The sequence below is a fragment of the Serinus canaria genome, chromosome 13 (genome assembly GCF_022539315.1).
Source record: "Serinus canaria isolate serCan28SL12 chromosome 13, serCan2020, whole genome shotgun sequence".
Classification (NCBI taxonomy): Eukaryota; Metazoa; Chordata; class Aves; order Passeriformes; family Fringillidae; genus Serinus; species Serinus canaria.
In genome coordinates, this window is record NC_066327.1 from 14,851,294 (window position 1) to 14,868,368 (window position 17,075).

General features: G+C 62.9%; 1 protein-coding gene across 4 annotated transcripts; it reads left to right on the top strand.

Annotated features, from left to right (window-relative positions):
* The first annotated feature begins 3,465 nt into the window (after positions 1-3,465).
* FGFR4 (fibroblast growth factor receptor 4) lies at positions 3,466-9,984 on the top strand. Of its 4 annotated transcripts, none has more exons than XM_030229178.2 (18): positions 3,466-3,546; positions 3,900-4,004; positions 4,946-5,215; positions 5,321-5,410; positions 5,531-5,697; positions 5,784-5,907; positions 6,180-6,370; positions 6,483-6,621; positions 6,705-6,898; positions 7,129-7,274; positions 7,418-7,539; positions 7,639-7,749; positions 7,887-8,077; positions 8,490-8,612; positions 8,687-8,757; positions 9,025-9,162; positions 9,230-9,335; positions 9,422-9,984. In XM_030229178.2, exons 2-18 carry the CDS (start codon positions 3,932-3,934, stop codon positions 9,566-9,568), a joined length of 2,403 nt encoding a protein of 800 aa, XP_030085038.1. In that variant the 5' UTR covers positions 3,466-3,546; positions 3,900-3,931; the 3' UTR covers positions 9,569-9,984. The 4 variants fall into 4 exon arrangements, with proteins under 4 accessions (XP_030085038.1, XP_050835556.1, XP_030085036.1 ...); XM_050979599.1 differs by having other exon boundaries at positions 5,003-5,215; XM_030229176.2 differs by lacking the exon at positions 3,466-3,546 and having other exon boundaries at positions 3,600-4,004.
* The last annotated feature ends 7,091 nt before the right edge of the window (positions 9,985-17,075 follow it).

Here is a 17,075-nt window from a genome sequence, read left to right on the forward strand (position 1 = left end):
TGCTTACAATTAGGGGCTGGGAAGATTGGGGTGGCCCCATTCGTGCTTTGCAGTTCCTTGCCATGGCTGCTGCTTTACTGGGCTGAACCCCCATGTTGTGCAGGGGACAGGGCTGGTGAGCAAAGCTCCTGCTTTCTTGGCCCACATATCAGCACTGTGGTGCCCAGCCCAGCACATGGTGTGTGCCATGTCCCCACGGGAAGCAGGACACATTCTGGCCTCATTCCCTGTGCCAACTGCGACCACAGTACTCCCCCACACAGCCAGGGCAGGAAGAGGTGGCAGGGCTGCAGCGGGACAAGGCATGACACTGCCCACCCTCCTGCCATATCACCCTCAACTTGTATGTTCCCCACTCAGCCTTCACTGCCCAGATCTATGGATGCTCCTGTGCCATGCGGGAGGCTAGATAAAGCCTGGGCCCCTGGTGTCCCTGTCCTGCAGCCCCTGCACTGGGCCCCACATTCTTGGCTCCCCAGAGGGAGCAGCCGGTTGATGTTTGCCAAGTTCTACCTGGTTAAACCTTAACCGAGCTGGGTTGCTCCATAAGTCCCTCCCAGCCGGAGATAAGGATGGGCAGGCAAGACCAGGGCCTGGTGGGACATACTGCCCTGAATCTGGCTGCTTGCCTCCAGGGCAGGACCCAGCCCCTGCAGAGCACTGTGCCCAGTCTGGGGCAGCTGCCTGCCTGTCCAACTTGCCTCCTGCCTTCCTCAGTGGTTGCCAATGATATGAGGGCAGCAGGTTGTGGTTGTGGCTGGAAGCTACCATGTTGAAGCCTGTGGGACTGCATGGAGCTGGAAGCCCTTGTGCTGGGGCTCACCCCTTTCTCCAGGGCTGACCCACTCCCTCGGTGCCCGAAGGTTCACATCACCCCAGCCCATGGAATGAGCCTGCTCAGCCTCAGATCCTATACACGTACAGGGTACAGTGAGCTGGGGCTTCTGTGCCCCAAACAAGAGCCGTTCAGGGGAGGCCAAGAGAAACTTCCAGGAGGAAAGAGCCCCCCAGGCTCCAGCCCCCACAGGAGCCACCATGCTGCGCGGGCTCTGGCTGGCCGCAGGTGCCACCACAGCGGGAGTGGCGGCAAGTGCTGGGGCCAGGCACAAGGGGCGGCTGTGTTCCCGCAGCTCCGGCTGCCTTCCAAGAGCAATATTGTTGGCACCAGGCAGGCTCCCTGCACCGGCAGCACATACATGGGCCTTTCATGAGGAGAGTGGGGATGATTTACTGCCTGGGGGAAGGGGCAGGGGCGGGAGGATGGAGCCCCAGCATGCCGGCGCCCGGCCCCTTGTGCGTGCTCACTGCCGCAGTGCTCTGCACACATAAGAAAGGCCAAGGGTCTGGCCAGGGGGTCTCTCCCAACAAGACATGGGACAAGAGGGATCCCTCTGCGCCATCTCTGGAGTTCTTAGAACACACTTCATCTCTGGGCACCCTGCTGTGTCTGAGCTAAGTAACCACGGGTCACACATCGCTTGTGCCACAGTGATGGGGGCAGCCCATGAACTGGGGGAGAAAGGGGCACCAGAGAAAGGTGCTGGGGCAGGGGTGCACCCACAGCACAGAGTGCTGTGCTGGCACAATCCCCCCTTGTTGAGCTGCTGGCGTGGCAGAGGCTGTTGTGGTGCTGCTGGCAGCGGGTGGCAGGCAGTGGGGCTGGGCTGCTGTGAAGGGCTTTTTGTTTGCCGTCAGTTGCTGTTATAAATCAAGCCAGGCAGGCCAGCCCCAGCCCAGCACTGCCCCACGGCAGGGAGGTGACCAGTTCCCAGCCGTCTACAGCAGAGCCCCACCAAGCCTTGGCCTGTGCCTGGCATTGTCCTGGCCCAATGGGGATGTTCAGTGTGACACTGGGCAACATGCCCACACTGGTCTGCTTGCCCTTCTTCCATTCAGCACTGTGGAACCCTGGGATACAGGGAATCTTTCCGTGTTCATCCCAGGCTGCGGCTCCCACAGACTCCCCAGAGTCCCAGCTCTCCCTGGTGTTCCCAGTACTGGGAACATCCCCTTCTTTCTGGTTTTAATTTGGTTTTGGTTCGAATTGAGCTGAACCCAACATTTTTCTGTGCTTCCGGCATGCTGTGAACTCTGCAGGGGCGGCCGCTGCTCCGTGAAATTGATGTTCTCGTCCGCTTCACGCGTCAGCAGGAATGAACAGCTGCTGGGGGCTGCTGGCCCCCGGGACTGCTCTGTGCACCTCTGCACCCCAAGGGGACACCAGTACTCTAGATGGGGATCAGCACAGGGTGGATGGTGCTGTGGGAGATTGTAGCACCAACCAGACCTCACAGTGAAACTGTCATGCTGGATAGTTTGGCTTGGCATAGTGGAGCAGCATGGACAAGGCTGTGCCCAGGACTCACGGTGTGGCCCTACGAAATAAGGGGTGGCAGTGACAGTGTACCCCACTCATAGGGCCCCAAGATCCACGCCAGGCATGGGCAAGGCTGTGTGTGGGGCTCAGCACAGCCCTGGAAGATCTTGCTGGAAAGCAGGTAGTGAAGCAGATGGCAATACAGGAAAGGAGAGCAGCTCTAGGGTCAGACCCTGGCCATGTACTGGGGGACACTAACCCCTCTTGATGGCAGCAGGATGTTCAGGGGACATTGTTCCTTGGGATCACACCAGTTCAGAGTGTCTGAGGCCAGGCTTCCCCCAGTGCCCAGGTCTCTTGCAGGTGTGAACGAGCATCAAGGCCCGGGCATGATGGGGTCTGCCTGCCCCAGCACAGGCAACAGCATAGGGAAGGTGAGGGCGAAGTGTTTATGGGTTGGATTAGGCCACTCCAACTCTGGCTCGCACCTTAGCCACGTTTTATGGCGCTCCGTTATGGCCTCCTAATGAGGGTCACATCCACTTTATGGCACTGACAGCGATAACGCTACAACTCATTAGGGCACAATTAGCCTGTGGGCTGCTGGGCACCCAGCAACGCTCAGCGCCCAGCCTGGGCCACGACACCTACTTGGGGTTGGAGTGCTCCCACTCCCACCAGTCGGGGGGACCTTGTCCCATCTGCTGCGTGGGGGTCTGCCTGCAGGACAGCACAGGGGAGCAGCCCCGGGTGTTTTGCAGCCCCCTGCGTTCCCCACCCGCGAGGGGAGGCTCCACCGGCGGAGCCGGGATGTAAGGGGCCGGGGGCCGCCTCTCGCTGCTGGGAGCGAAAGGCCGGTGCTACCCCCCCACTTCCCCCGTCCAGCTCGGCGGCAGGTCGGTTTGCAGAGATGCCGGAGAAGCGGGGCCAGTCCTCGTCTCCCCCTCCCGCCTCCCCAGCGCTCCGGGCGGGGCCGCTGTAACCCGAGCGCGTCCCTACAAAGTGCCCGCGCCCCCGAGGCGGCGGCAGAGCGGGGCCGGAGCCAGCCCGGAGCGAGCTCCAGCCCTGCCCGCAGCCGGAGCCGTCCCGAGCCCGCAGCCGGAGCCATCCCCGGCCCTGCCGCCATGGGGCCACGGTGTGGGGCTCGGCGGCGCTGAGCCCGCTGTCCCCGGACTTTGCCCCGGCCCGCGCAGCGTAGGAGGCTCCGCCGCGGGAGCCCGTCACCGCCGGTAACCACGCCGACCGCGACCCTCGCCCCAGGCACCATTCGGGCCCCCCCCGTCCCGGGACACTCTCCCCCTCCCTGGGATCCCCCGCGGTCCCCCGCCCCCGGTTAACCTCCCCTAGCGCCCTGACCAGGCTGCCGCTGGCTGGAGAGGTCGGATTCCCGGCACCCAAACGGGGTGTTTCCCATTCTGTGCCCCCTCCCATTCCTGCCCAGGGACCCCCGTGCTCTGCCTCCCGTCCATGCCCACCAACCCTCTCGGTGACCTGGGGACCTCGCGCTGCTTCTCCCCGGTGCCTCGGGAGAGGAGGGGGCTGCCCGCTCGGATCCGCTCACCCGACCCTGCCTTTCCCGCAGGGTGGGACCCCCGCGCTGGGGGGGCCTGGAAGATGCGGCCCCTCTTGCAGGTCGTGGCGGGGTTGCTGCTGGCGGCGGCTGCGCGGGGCAGGGCGATGGAGCCAGGTACGGCTGCGGGGGGCGAAGGGGAGCCGGAGGGCGGCGGGAGTGGGTTCGTGCTTTCTGAGTACTTTCTCCATCCCGGCTGGGCGGCGACCCCCCGAATGGGTTGCGGGTGCCTGCCCTGGGCACGCAGCCCCACCGCTCTGCCTGCAGGGCAGGGCTGGCGGGAGCTGGGGACACGGCGCAGGGACCAGAGTTTCCAACACTGACAGAGGCAGGGTGACTCCAGCCAGGCTGCGGGGGCTTGGCTCGCAGGGACACTCGTGGCAGAGAGGGGTTGCGAGACCGCTGTGGTTGTAACTGCTGTGTATCACTCCTGGCGAAATGCGGGCAGTCCGTTCCTCGCAGTGGTGGGTGCGGGAGAAGGACGCGTCCCCGGGGACCAGAGACCAGCTGCCTCACATCCCTCCTGTGCTGGCCATGACCTTGGCTGGAGACATACTCGTGTGCTCCAGGCTCCTTCACGTGGGCAGTCGGGCTGCCGTGGTATTGCTCTGCTGGTGGCCAGGTTGTTTCTGCCCTCCACGCGCACATGCTGCTGCTGGTCATGGGCAAGCTGGGCTCCACTGCCAGCCCGGGCACTGCCAGGGACAACAAGGCTGTAGGGGTCCCAGCCGTGCTTGGGGCATGTAGAGGTCCAACGATGGGTGTCTGGAGGGGTTTGTTGCCCTCCTTCAGTAAGGCAGAAGCAAGTGGGAGCACCCTGCACCACTGGGAGTGGTGGAAGGATAGTGGCATGTGTGGCCTTGGACGGGGACATGCCATTGGGGAAACCATGTCCCTGTGCTTCAGGGCAGAGTCCAGCCCTTACCCACTTCTGGGATGGCAGAGCCAGGCTCTGGGCTGTGTCACACCACATGCTCTCCACTAAGATGGGCATATTTAGGGGTCCTGCTGTTCGGGAGGGGTGAACGCTGGGGTGGGTGCTCACCACATCTCTCCAGAGCTATTTGAGCAACCCTTGCTGGAGTCAGAACATGAACATCTCCTACTGGACCCAGGCAACACATTGAAGCTGTACTGTGATGCCAACAAGAGCGGTGCCAATGTGGTCTGGTACAAGGAGTCCCGGCCACTCGTCTCGGGGGGTCGCATCCATCTCCATCAGGGCCTGCTGGAGATCTCAGAGGTCACCTACGAGGACTCAGGGTTCTACGTGTGCCGGGCACGGGGAACTGGAGAGGTCCTGCGCAACTTCACCATCTCTGTCATGGGTAGGAGCCCCGGCAGCACTCAGCTACCCCCGGGGCAGCAAGGCAGCCACTGCCCACCCAGCCCTGCAGGCAGGGATGTCCCTCTCAACCCGGTTCCCTTTGCAGACTCCCTGGGATCAGGTGATGATGATGAAGATAGTGATGGGGACAGTCCCCACGGAGACCGAAATGAGGAGTCAGTCTATGTGCACAGAGGTCAGTGCCACACCGGGGCACTACAGGAGAGGGCAGGCGGGGCAGAACCAGGGGAATGGGGCACTGCTGCCTCCTGCTACCTGCACAGCCCCTCCCACTGTACATCCTGCATGTCCCCAGCTCCTTACTGGACTCACCCACACCGGATGGACAAGAAGCTGTATGCAGTCCCTGCGGGGAACACGGTGAAGTTCCGCTGCCCTGCCTCAGGCAGCCCCAGCCCCAGCATCCGCTGGTTCAAGAATGGGCGAGAGTTCCGAGGGGAGCACCGCATCGGGGGCATCCGGGTATGGGCCAGCTCCTCCCACCACAGCTTCCCTCCCAGGATCCATCTTCCCCAACTCACCTCACTGCCTTACCTCCCCCTCTGCAGCTCCGGCACCAGCACTGGAGTCTGGTGATGGAGAGCGTGGTGCCCTCTGACCGCGGCAACTACACTTGCCTGGTGGAAAACAGGTTTGGCAGCATCCGCTACAGCTACCTCCTGGACGTGCTGGGTGAGGGTTCCTCAGCATGGTGCTGATCTGGGCTTCCCCATACCTGGTGGGGTCAGGGAAAGGGGTGCAGGAGCCTCTGTTCGTGGCCTGTCAACTGGTGCAGCTCACATGTCCCTCAAAACCCAGGGACATGGGATGGATAACATCCCATGGGGTGCGCTGGTCTCTTTTAGGGCTCAGGAAGGGCTCCTTGGTGGGTGGAGAAGGAGGGAGAAGGGAGTCTGTGCTCTTGGCCACCATGTCAGTGACACTGCTCTGCTCCCTGTGCACAGAGAGGTCCCCACACAGGCCCATCTTGCAGGCTGGGCTGCCTGCCAACACCACAGCCCTGGTGGGCAGTGATGTGGAGTTCTTCTGCAAGGTCTACAGCGATGCCCAGCCCCACATCCAGTGGCTGAAGCATATTGAAGTGAATGGCAGCAACTATGGCCCTGATGGGGTCCCCTATGTGCAAGTGCTCAAGGTAACAAGGGCTGGAAGCACTAAGGTCCCAGATACCCATGCTAAACTGGTAACAGGGGTGCACAGAGCTCCCTGAGGAAGAGGGATACTGACCATCCATCCCTCTCTGACAGACTGCAGATATCAATAGCTCTGAGGTGGAGGTGCTGTACCTGCGCAATGTGTCCATGGAGGATGCTGGCGAGTACACCTGCCTGGCAGGGAACTCTATTGGCCTCTCCTACCAGTCTGCCTGGCTCACTGTCCTGCCAGGTAGGGGTGGGGTCCTGGTGTGGGGTATGGGATCTCCAGCACACAGGGGCCATGCCTCAGGCCAATTCATTCACTCCCTGCAGAAGAGGAGCTGGTGCGGGAAGCTGAGGCCCCTGAGACCAAGTACACAGACATAATCATCTACACCTCAGGCTCACTGGCTGTGGCCATGGCCATTATTATTGTGGTGCTGTGCCGGATGCAGACTCAGTCGAGCAAGCAGCACCTGGAACCTATGGCAGTCCACAAGCTCTCCAAATTCCCACTCATCCGACAGGTGGGTGCCAAATTTGAGCCCTAGTAATGCAGGGGGACCCTGGTGACCAATGGGCTCCAGGAGTGTCACTTGTGCCCATCACACCTTACCCTACTGCCCGCCTTGGGGCTGCCCTTCCCACTTCCTCCTGCAGTTCCCTCACCCCATTACTCCAAGTGAGGATCTCTGCTTTTCTATTGCATCTCTGGATCATGGGATGGATGGCTGAGGACCTGTGTCTCTCTCCACAGTTCTCCCTGGATTCCAGCTCCTCTGGGAAGTCCAGCACATCTCTGATGCGGGTCACCCGTCTCTCCTCCAGCTGTGCCCCAATGCTGGCTGGTGTCATGGAGCTGGACCTGCCCCTTGATGCCAAGTGGGAATTCCCCCGGGACAAGTACGGTTCTGCACAGGGCAGGGACAGATGCTGCTCTCCCCAGCTGCCCCACGGACAGCAGCATGCATGTGGTGGATGGGGAGGCCTCTGGCCACCACAAGACTATCCCTGTGATCTCTCATGGCTCTGCTTGTCCCTGCCAGGCTGGTGCTGGGGAAGCCCCTGGGGGAAGGCTGCTTTGGTCAGGTGGTGCGGGCAGAGGCTTACGGCATAGACAGAGACCGGCCAGACAGAGCTGTCACCGTGGCCGTCAAAATGCTGAAAGGTAATGGCTCCTGTGCCAGTGTCCCGGGAGCAGAGGTGGCATCAGCACTGGGCAGGGGTGCCACTCAGCTGGCATTGTGACACAGCCCTCCTTCCCTAGACAATGCCACTGACAAGGACCTGGCGGACCTCATATCCGAGATGGAGATGATGAAGCTCATGGACAAGCACAAGAACATAATCAACCTCCTGGGAGTCTGCACACAGGATGGTGAGGGGGCTGTGCAGGCAGGGTTCAGGCAGGGCATGAGCAGGGAGCAGGACTGGGGATGCAGACTACTGGGCTCAGTGGCTAACTGGGAAGGGCCAAGGCAGGGCAGGGGCTGAGCAAGTGGCCGCCCTTCCCAGGGCCACTGTACGTGATTGTGGAGTTTGCTGCGAAGGGCAACCTGCGTGAGTACCTCCGTGCCCGCCGCCCCCCGACACCTGACTACGCTTTTGATGTCATGGCAATGCCTGAGGAGCAGCTCTCTTTCAAGGATCTGGTCTCCTGCGTCTACCAGGTGGCCCGTGGCATGGAGTACCTGGAGTCCAAACGGGTATGGCTGGCATGGCCTGCGTGGTCTGCCTGTGCTGGGCACAGCTGGGGAGGGCATGGCGGTGACATGGAGGAGGAGGAGCTGTGTATCCCTGGTGAACCCACTGTCCCTGTGGAAAGGGAGCCCAGCCAATTCCCATAGGCTGTCCAGAGCCTCCCAGCCCCATCCAGCAAAGCTCAAGGCAGTACCTCCCCAAAATATGGGACTCAAAGCCTGACCCATCTCCTGGGGAAGTGTATGTGGTCCCCCCACTGTGCCTGTCACTGCAGCCACCCCAGTGACAGGATGGCCCCACCCCTGCAGAAGTGCTGGGGGGTGTGTGGGTGGGAAACAGTGATTTTGGTGTTTGAAGGGGACATGTGGAGCTGCAGTCACCATTCCACACCCCTGTGGCTGATGCTCCCCCTGGCAGTGCATCCACCGTGACCTGGCTGCCCGCAACGTGCTGGTGACAGCAGAGAGCGTGATGAAAATCGCTGACTTTGGCTTGGCCAGGGACGTTCACGACATCGACTACTACAAGAAAACCAGCAACGTGAGTGGGGCTCCTGGGACAGGGGCACAGGCACCCCCATCAGGGCTGAGCTGAGCAGGGGGTTGCTCTCCTAGGGTCGCCTGCCAGTGAAGTGGATGGCCCCCGAAGCCCTGTTTGACCGTGTCTACACCCACCAGAGTGATGTGTGAGTCCTGAGGGGAATGAGGGTCTTCTGGGTGTGGGTTGAGGATGCTGTTGGTGTGGGACAAGGCAGCACTGTGGTACAGTGTATGTACTGGAGGGTCCCCATAGCAGAATGGGGATACTGCATGGGTACAGAGGGGCACATTCCCCAGGGGTAATCCGCCCTCTCCCATCCCTGCTCTCACAGCACTGCAGGGTGCAGTGGGCCAAGCTGGGGGAGAGCCCTGGGATGTAATTGACCCCTTCCCTTTGCTATGTGTGATCCTAGGTGGTCCTTTGGGATCCTGATGTGGGAGATCTTCACGCTGGGGGGCTCCCCATACCCTGGCATCCCTGTGGAGGAGCTGTTCAAGCTGCTGAAGGAGGGGCACCGTATGGACCGGCCATCCAACTGCACCCATGAGCTGTGAGTACCAGCCAGGTGGGTGGGCAGGGGGCACGGTGAGACCCTGCTAACACCCCCTTGTCCCCAGGTACATGCTGATGAGGGAGTGCTGGCACGCCGTGCCCTCACAGCGCCCCACCTTCAAGCAGCTTGTGGAGGGGCTGGACAAGATCCTGGCAGCTGTTTCAGAGGAGGTGAGAAGAGGGGAGTCTGGTGGGTGAGGGGTGGGCAGTGTGAGCATTGACAGCACTAGTGGTCATGGCACCATCCCTCCTTGCAGTACCTGGACCTCTCCATGCCCTTCGAGCAGTACTCGCCCTCCTGTGAGGACACTGCCAGCTCCTGCTCCTCTGATGACTCTGTCTTCACCCACGACCCACTGCCGCTGGCTCCTCACCTCTTCTCCTACCCCAGCGTGAGGACTTAAGGGAGGGCAGGGACAGGTGATGCTGAAGCCACCTCTGCCCTTGCAGGGAGGGAATCCAGGTTCCCAAAGGTGCCTGCTTTGTCCAGGCTGAGCAGTGGGTGGGCAGGGTCCTGAGCCACAGCACCAGGGCAGGGTGTCCCTCTCACCAGGCTCCTTTTGGGCACTGAGCCATCAGTCCTGGCTGAGATCTGCCTGGTATTGTTGGGCAGCAGGAACTAGAGCCTCTCCATGTGGGCACTGCCTGGGATGCCCATGGCATTGCCCAGGGAGATGGGCTTTGGCCAGTGCTTCAGTGGAAGTGTCTCTAGGCAGGAACCCGACTGCTGCCAGGCTCCTGCTGCATCTGTACATAGCCACAGAGATGAATATTTATGTACATGAAATTTCAACCTGATAAATTATTTTTTTGGAATATACCCCAGTGCAGTTTCTGGGCTGCTCTGGAGCACAAAGGGCTCACCTAAGTTTGGAGGGCAAGTCAGGGTTTGCCTCCTCACTGCCTCCTTGCTCCAGCCAGTACAGGGCCTGCAATCACTCCTGGGGGACGCAGAGACAGTGCCACAGGTGCAGGAAGTGATGTCCCCACTCCTGTGCCTCCAGGCCTGCTCCAACACAAAGCACCCTTGCATCTGTTCCCCATTAGCCCCTGCTGCACTAAGCCACCGTGAACTCCGCTACCAGCATTGCCCTGAAACTGATCCCCCAACTGCCATGGGCTCCCAGGCTGGGAAAGCACTCTGGGGCCCAGCCCCACGCACAGGGACCCCCCGCACCCTCCTGCCCAGGCCAGCTCAGCACTCCAGATTAAAGTGAGTTATGGGCTCTGTCTCCCCAAAGACTTTGGGAGCACAAGTTGGGGGTCTCCAGCCCCTGCTCTCTGATGCCTGTTTTGCCCCCCCTTGCCCTGTGGTGCCCAGCAATGACGGCAGCGTGGGCAAGGAGGGCTGCAGCTGTCTCACCCCCTCCTGCCAGCCTGCTCCCTGGGTCTAGGGTTTCATCCAGGGCCAGGCTTTGCTGGCCGTTAGTCCCAGGATCTGGTTTCCTCCTTCAGCTCCCAGCTGCACTCACAGCCCCCCGCCTGGAAGCTGCCTCTTCCAGCATGGAAGCTGGCTCTCTGGCACAGCCTGCCCCAAAACAGCCCAAGGTGATGGGGACTGGCAGGTGCTGTGGGGCAGGACCTGGACCCAGGGCACCTGGAAAGGGAGTCCCTCTATCCTGGCTGCTGTGGTTGTGGTGCCCAGGTCTGGGATCGCAAGAGAAACGGAACTTGGGACTTGACACAGCCCTGAGTGTTGTGAATAGTATGTGCCGGGAGCCCAACAGCTTTCAGAGCCGTCCTGGTGTCCCCTCCTTTTCACAGCCCCTTACAGGGTTCCTGTGGGGATCCCACTCCACTGGCATGCTTGCAGCCTCCATCTCCAGCCCAGCTCCCCTCTCTGTTGGGAGGAGCCCCCCATTCCAGGGCGGGTGGAGGCAGACAGCCCACTGGCAGGTGTGAAACCTGCCTGTGCCGGCAGCCTGCCTGCCCGGGAAGGATCCCAGCTGTCCAGTAATGTGCCAGAACCAATGCATTTTGCACAGCCCTGAATAGGGCATTCACACGCTGAAGGGCAAATTGCCCAAGCTGCCCACAGGGGCTGCCCAGATCCTGGCCAGGACTGAGACTGAACATGGAGAGGGGCTGTGCCCAGCTTGCCCCCACCTCACTCCAGTCTGGGGTCTTTGTGCTGAGGGCAGCACACAGGGCAGGCAGTTCTTGCTCACCCTGCACTGCCCTTTCCCTGGAAAACGGGGCCACAGCCAATTTCACAGGGTGAGGCATAGGTGGGTTTGCTAATGCTTAATACCAAAGGGAAGGAGTGGGGCAGAAGGGGACATTGTGAGCAGGGACCTGCCATCCCCTGTGAAAGCCTCGCTCACTCCCTGCGTGTTTAAAAGACTTGCCACAGGTGCAGGCAGTGCCTGCTACCCACAGCCCAACAACCCACAGCAGTGCAGCCAAGGGATGCTTCTAGGGTCCTGGCTGTGCCCAGCACTGTGCCCACCTGCCTGCCCCAACTTGGGGGGATGGCCCTCTGCCCAGGCACCACTGCATCCCCCAGTGAACCCCCAAAGGCTGCAGCAATGGGTACTTGGGCTGTGCCCGAGCCAGCTCTGCCAGGCACAGGGCAGCCGAGGCCATGGCTGGGCAGGGAAGCAGCCCGGGGCGTCCCACAGCCCCACGACAACTGGAGGCAGTTTTTATTGTTTAACATTCCTGGTATTTTCTGTCAGGGCTGAACCAATTGTCCTTAATCCGCCAGGCTCTGCTGGCCAAACAAGTGTGGCTGAGCCACCAGCATCCTGTCCGCACGAACAGGCCCCTTTTGTGAGAGGGATTTAGCGTGTAGCCCAGTAAATCCTGCTGGTTTCCTGAGGCAGGGTTCCCACACCCCCCCACCATTGCAACCCCCCCTTGCTGCCTGCTCCCAGCCCCTGGGCCCTGGCACCGATCCCTGCCCGGCCATGCCCGCGGGCATCCCGTCTGCCCGAGTTCTGGGGCCATGTACCTGCTGCTCCCCCCCACCCAGGAGCCAGAATCTGCCTCCTCCAGGGCTGCAGATTCCCCTTGCATGTTTCTGGGATATATCTCTGAGTCCTTATGGGATGTTGGTGGGGCTGAGAAGCTTCACAGCCACCCCACTATGCTGCTGGTCCTTCACACATCCTGTGGGATGCCATGGTCCCTGGCGGGGAGTGCTGTGGTTCTGGAGGGATGCTGTATTCCTGGAGCAGATGCTGTGATTGCCGGGGAAATGCTGAGCCCTGGGGAAGATGGTTCTGGTCTGGGGTGGGGGAAGGGGGTGTGTGGGGAAGATGCTGAGTCCTGGGGGAGCTGCTGTAGTCATTTGGGAAATGCTGAGTGCTCATGGATCTGGTTCTGGTCCTGGGAGGAATGCTGAACCCTGGGGGAGACAGCACCCCAGGGGCCAGGACACCAGCTGGTTCCTCATTCCAGCTCCGGGATGTGGCTCCGAGCCCCTGCCCGGAGATGCCTTCGCTTAACGACTCTGTTGTTTGGCCGGGAGCTGATGTTGTCTTTTCTCCACAAAACAAAGGCGACAGGATTTTATCTCTGGGGAGAATCTGGTTTCTGTGAGATGCAGAAAGCCTCTGCCCCCAGGCAAGAGAGGGTGAGGCTGGCGGGGCGGAAAGGCACCAGGTTGCTGTCTACCCACTGGTAGGAGGAGCTGGCAGTGCCCCTTTGGCTGGTCGTGCCTGCCACAGCCCCTGTTCCCCGACCTGCCTGTCATTGTCCCATGCCTGTGCCCCATGTGTAAAGGCAGCGAAGGGAGGGAAGAGCCCCCATGGGCCAGCGGGTAGAGAAAAGGAGCCCATGAGCACCCACACATCGGAGTAGAGGCTGAGGCATGGCCCCATCTCTCCTGTGGAGGAATCCAAACATTGGATCCCGCCACAGCTCCTGCGTCCGGGGACACCTCACACACTGATGTAGGCACACACAGAGACGTAGGCATGCGCCCAACCCCCATATCCATACAGAAGTCCTGCACACTCACCTCCATGTGTGCACACTCACCTCAGGCACACCCTCCAGGAACATCCCCCCATGCATGCATCCACTTCCAGCCAAGCACACACCCTACATCCCCTACAGAAACCCCATGCACCCTCACACACCCCGCGCACCCGCTTCCACGCACATACATGTACAGCACCATCCCTATCCACACACACACACACACACTCACACACACACGCACACACACACACAGAGGACATAAACACACACCTCTGCACCTCCCTTCATGCACCCCCTCTCCCCCCAGCCGCAGAGCCGAGGCTCCAGCGCCACTGCGGACCCCCAGCCCCATCCAGACAGGCCCGGCTGGGGGTGCCAGCGAGGGTGGTGGTCCCATGCTGCGGACCCCCCGCCCGCCGGCCAGACCCGCCGGTTCTGCGGGAAGCTGCGGACTCTCAGCCCCATCTCCCGGCCGGCGGGAGCAGCTGCGCGGGGCGGGCAGAACGGAGCTGGTGAGCAGCTCTCCTGCCGCACGTCCCCCGTATTTGGCTGGTGACAGTGGCCTTCGCGGCAGGACAGGCATGGGACTGTGTTGGAAGGATGACAAACGCGACTGGGAAAAACGGTCTGCGGCATGGGGATGTATCTTGGCTCTGCTCTCCATCACCCGCACCGATGGATGGGGCTGGGAATGGGGCAGGGCAGAGGATTGGGCTGCAGAGCTACGCTGTGTCCCAATGTGTATCCCGTTTGTATCCTTCCAAGTGAAGGAGCAGTGTGGGGAGGGCACCTCATGGGCACTCGAACCTGGCGAACCTGGCTCTACCTTGGGTGGATGGATCAAAGCTCAGCCTCGTTGCTCAGGGCTGAGAGCCCTGCCCACCCCCTAAGCTGAGGATGGGGGGCAACCTGAGGGCTGGGGAAGCAGAGCAGTCCCCGAGAGCAGCTGTAGCACCCAGACGGGCACCCTGGGCTTCGGCCCCTCGGGATTATCCCCATGCTGCATATGGCTGCTGCAGAGACCAGCCTGCAGGTGACAGTGCAGCGATAGCTCTTCCGTGCCGGGCGGATTTGCTCAGCAGTGATGGCTCCTGTCCCCTGCAGCTCGTGCCAGCGGTCCTCCCCGCACCCACCGCCCTTGTGTGTCCCTGGGCTGCCCCCCGCAAGGTTTTGGGGGGGCATGGAAGCACCTGGGCAGGGGGACTGCGAGGTGAGGGACCTGGGAAGCAGAGGTCACCCCGGTAGGAGCAGCTGCCCCGGCACCAGGGATACCAGGCCGGTGCAGCCGCGCCTGCGGGAACGGAGCCGGGCTGAGCCCCACCCATCGCCCCTGCTCCCGCCGCTCCATCCCTGCGGTTTCAAGCCACGCAATCCGCTTCCTGGGGGAAAGGGGGCCCCCGGCAAACCCTCCGGGCAGGATGCTCTCCGCTCCTCTCCTCCTCTGCTTCCTTCCTCTCCCTTGGCCGAGCCAGCCCTCCCCCTGCCCGCCGCGACTCCTTAACCCTTTCGCCCACGCTCCCGGCCGTGATCCAGCCCCACGGCCACGGCTTCCAGCCACCGCCCCCGGCCCTTTGTGCAGGATCCCGCTGCTGCCCCCGGGGTCCGCGCTCCCCCCAGGCCCCGCCCCGGCGAACATCCGCGGCCGGAGGCGACTCGCAACCAGCCCATCCTGCCCACGGGTCCCGCGGGACCCGCATGGGCCACAGCTCCCTCCGCGCTGGGGTGTGGGGCTCCCCGCCTGCTGGCCGTGATGCCCTCATCTCCCTCGGGGGAGCGCGGGGGAGCCCGCGGTGCAGAGCTGCGCTCCCTTCGGCATCACCGCGGCGGCGGGGAGCGGCCATGGCGGGAGCCGGGGATGCGAATTCCCGCCGGGCGCGGGGGCACCGGGCCGTTCCCGTGGGAGCACCATGCGAACTGTGCGCTGGCACCGGGGCCTGCAGAGGGAGCCCGCAGTGCCGGGCGGTTCCGTGGCCACCGGCCTGACCGGCCATAGAGCCCCGGCGTGCACGGGGAGCGGGGCTGGGCTGGGCGTGAGCACGATGGCGGGGTGGGGGGCTGAGAGCGAACCCCGCGGTAGGGCGGCCTCATCCTCCCGCGCCCCCCGCTGCAGCCCGCAGTCAAAGCCCTTAGGCGGCAGGGCCGGCCACGCTGCCCGCCGTGCCGCACATCCGGGCGGGAGCGGGAGGCAGCGGCCGGGATGCCATTTCCCTGTTCCTCTGCCGGAAGAGAAGGGCCGGAGAAGGGCCCTTCCTGCGGGCGCTGGCCATGGCACGGGCAGAGGTGACACAGCAGATGGGAAGTGCGTCTGAGGGCATCCCGCCACCGCTGCCCTGCTCCTCCCTGCGCCAGTACCCACACGGCTGCAGGTGGATCACCGCGGGGCCCTGCTGGGACAGCGGGATGTGGATGTGCCCCGGGGTGTGCAGAGCTGCCCAGGCACCGCTGCCCAAGTAGTACAGCCCCTGCACACCAGTGTCCCATCGGGATGTGCTGTGCCTTGTGCCCAAGGACCAAGGACTCATAGGAGGAAACCAGGCTGGCACATGTCCTCATGGTGGCCCTGGCTCTCCCTGCTCAGCTTAAGAGGGGGCACTTCTGCAGAAGGAGGACAGCTGGTGGCATTCAGTGCCCAGGATACAGTTCCCCTGCTTGGAACAGCCCTAAACATCTCCCCAGGTCGCTCACTGGGCCTCAGACACCAGGCTCTGGGAAGACACCAGGCGTTCCTGCTCTTCACACGCCCTGCCTGCCCCTGGGGGGGTATAAATAAACCACTAGCTTTATTTTGGGAACGTGGCAGAAACGTGCGTGGCTGGTTGCTCCAATGAGAAAGGAGGAAACTTGGGTGTTGGGCCCTTTCCCAGGTGTGCCAGGCTGCGGCTCCCAGTCGATCCCTGAGAGAAGGACAATGTATTTCCCACATTCAGGTGTAAACCAAGGGATCCAGGCACATAGGGCGATGCCCCAGCTCTCTGAAGGTGGGAAGACCTGTGTGGATACTGGACCTCAGTGCCAAGTTCATTCAGTACTGGAGCACAGCATGACCCCAGCTCCCACATGTCACCGTGGCACATGAGCATGGAGGGAAAGGGCCTAAAATAGGTCAGGTGCCACCAGCTGAGCCCTAGGCTGGAACCTCGAAGGTACAAACACGTCACGAGTTTCCTGCCACACCACCCCACCCTCCGTGGGTGTGCTGGAGTGGCATGAGCTGAACATGGCAGTCTCTCTGTGGTTGCAGCACACCAATGGGGTGGCAATGGGTTGGGAACCTTGGTGTGGCTCCTCAGGAGCAGATGCTGGGAGAAATGGTTGGTCCATCACCAGCCACAGACAGGGCAGAGAGAGTGCTTGGGCAAGACCGCAGGGGCACCAGGAAGCCAGATGCCCTCAGTGGGGCTGCCAAGGTGTGCAGGCAGGGAGGAGGCAAGTCCTCAGTGCCCCGCTGGGGTGCCAGCCCGCAGACGCTCCAGAACAGTGTTTTAGCGGGGAAAAGCTGCGCCTGCGGGGCAGCGAGGCCCGGGCAGCGGGCGCTCCCTGCCTGGGTGTGCAGAGCGGCTGCTCCGGGGCCCAGCCCGGAGGGGGGAGCGCGGCGCCAGCACGGCCGGGGGCTCCCGCACGGCCGGGACGTCGGAGCGGAGGGGGGGGGCGAAACAAAGGGCAGCGGCGGGCGGGGGGAGCGGGTCCGCCCGGGCAGCGCCGCGTCGAGCCCCGCGGCGGCACCCCGGGGGGCGGCAGCCCGGCCCTGCCCCCCGCGCGGCCCGGGCAGCACCGCCCCGGTGCCACATCCCCGCGCTGCCCCGGCTGCCCCCCGCCCCGTGCCTGCCCAGCCGTGCCGGTGCGGCGGCGGCGCGGCGCCCGGACCCGTGCGGCTGGCGGCGGAGACCCCGGCCCGCATCGGAGGTAGCGACGGAGCCGCCGCCCGCCGCGGGCCGGTTGCGGGGGGCGGCGGTGGCAGCCCGTCCCGGCGGAACGGGCGGGAGC

Bases quoted from the DNA above. Each gene is read 5' to 3' on its own strand.
- FGFR4 (XM_030229176.2), top strand. From the start codon at position 3,785: ATGCCCACCAACCCTCTCGGTGACCTGGGGACCTCGCGCTGCTTCTCC. The intron at 6,899-7,128 runs GTGGGTGCCAAA...CTCTCTCCACAG, and splicing joins AATTCCCACTCATCCGACAG to TTCTCCCTGGATTCCAGCTC. The intron at 8,078-8,489 runs GTATGGCTGGCA...TCCCCCTGGCAG, and splicing joins AGTACCTGGAGTCCAAACGG to TGCATCCACCGTGACCTGGC.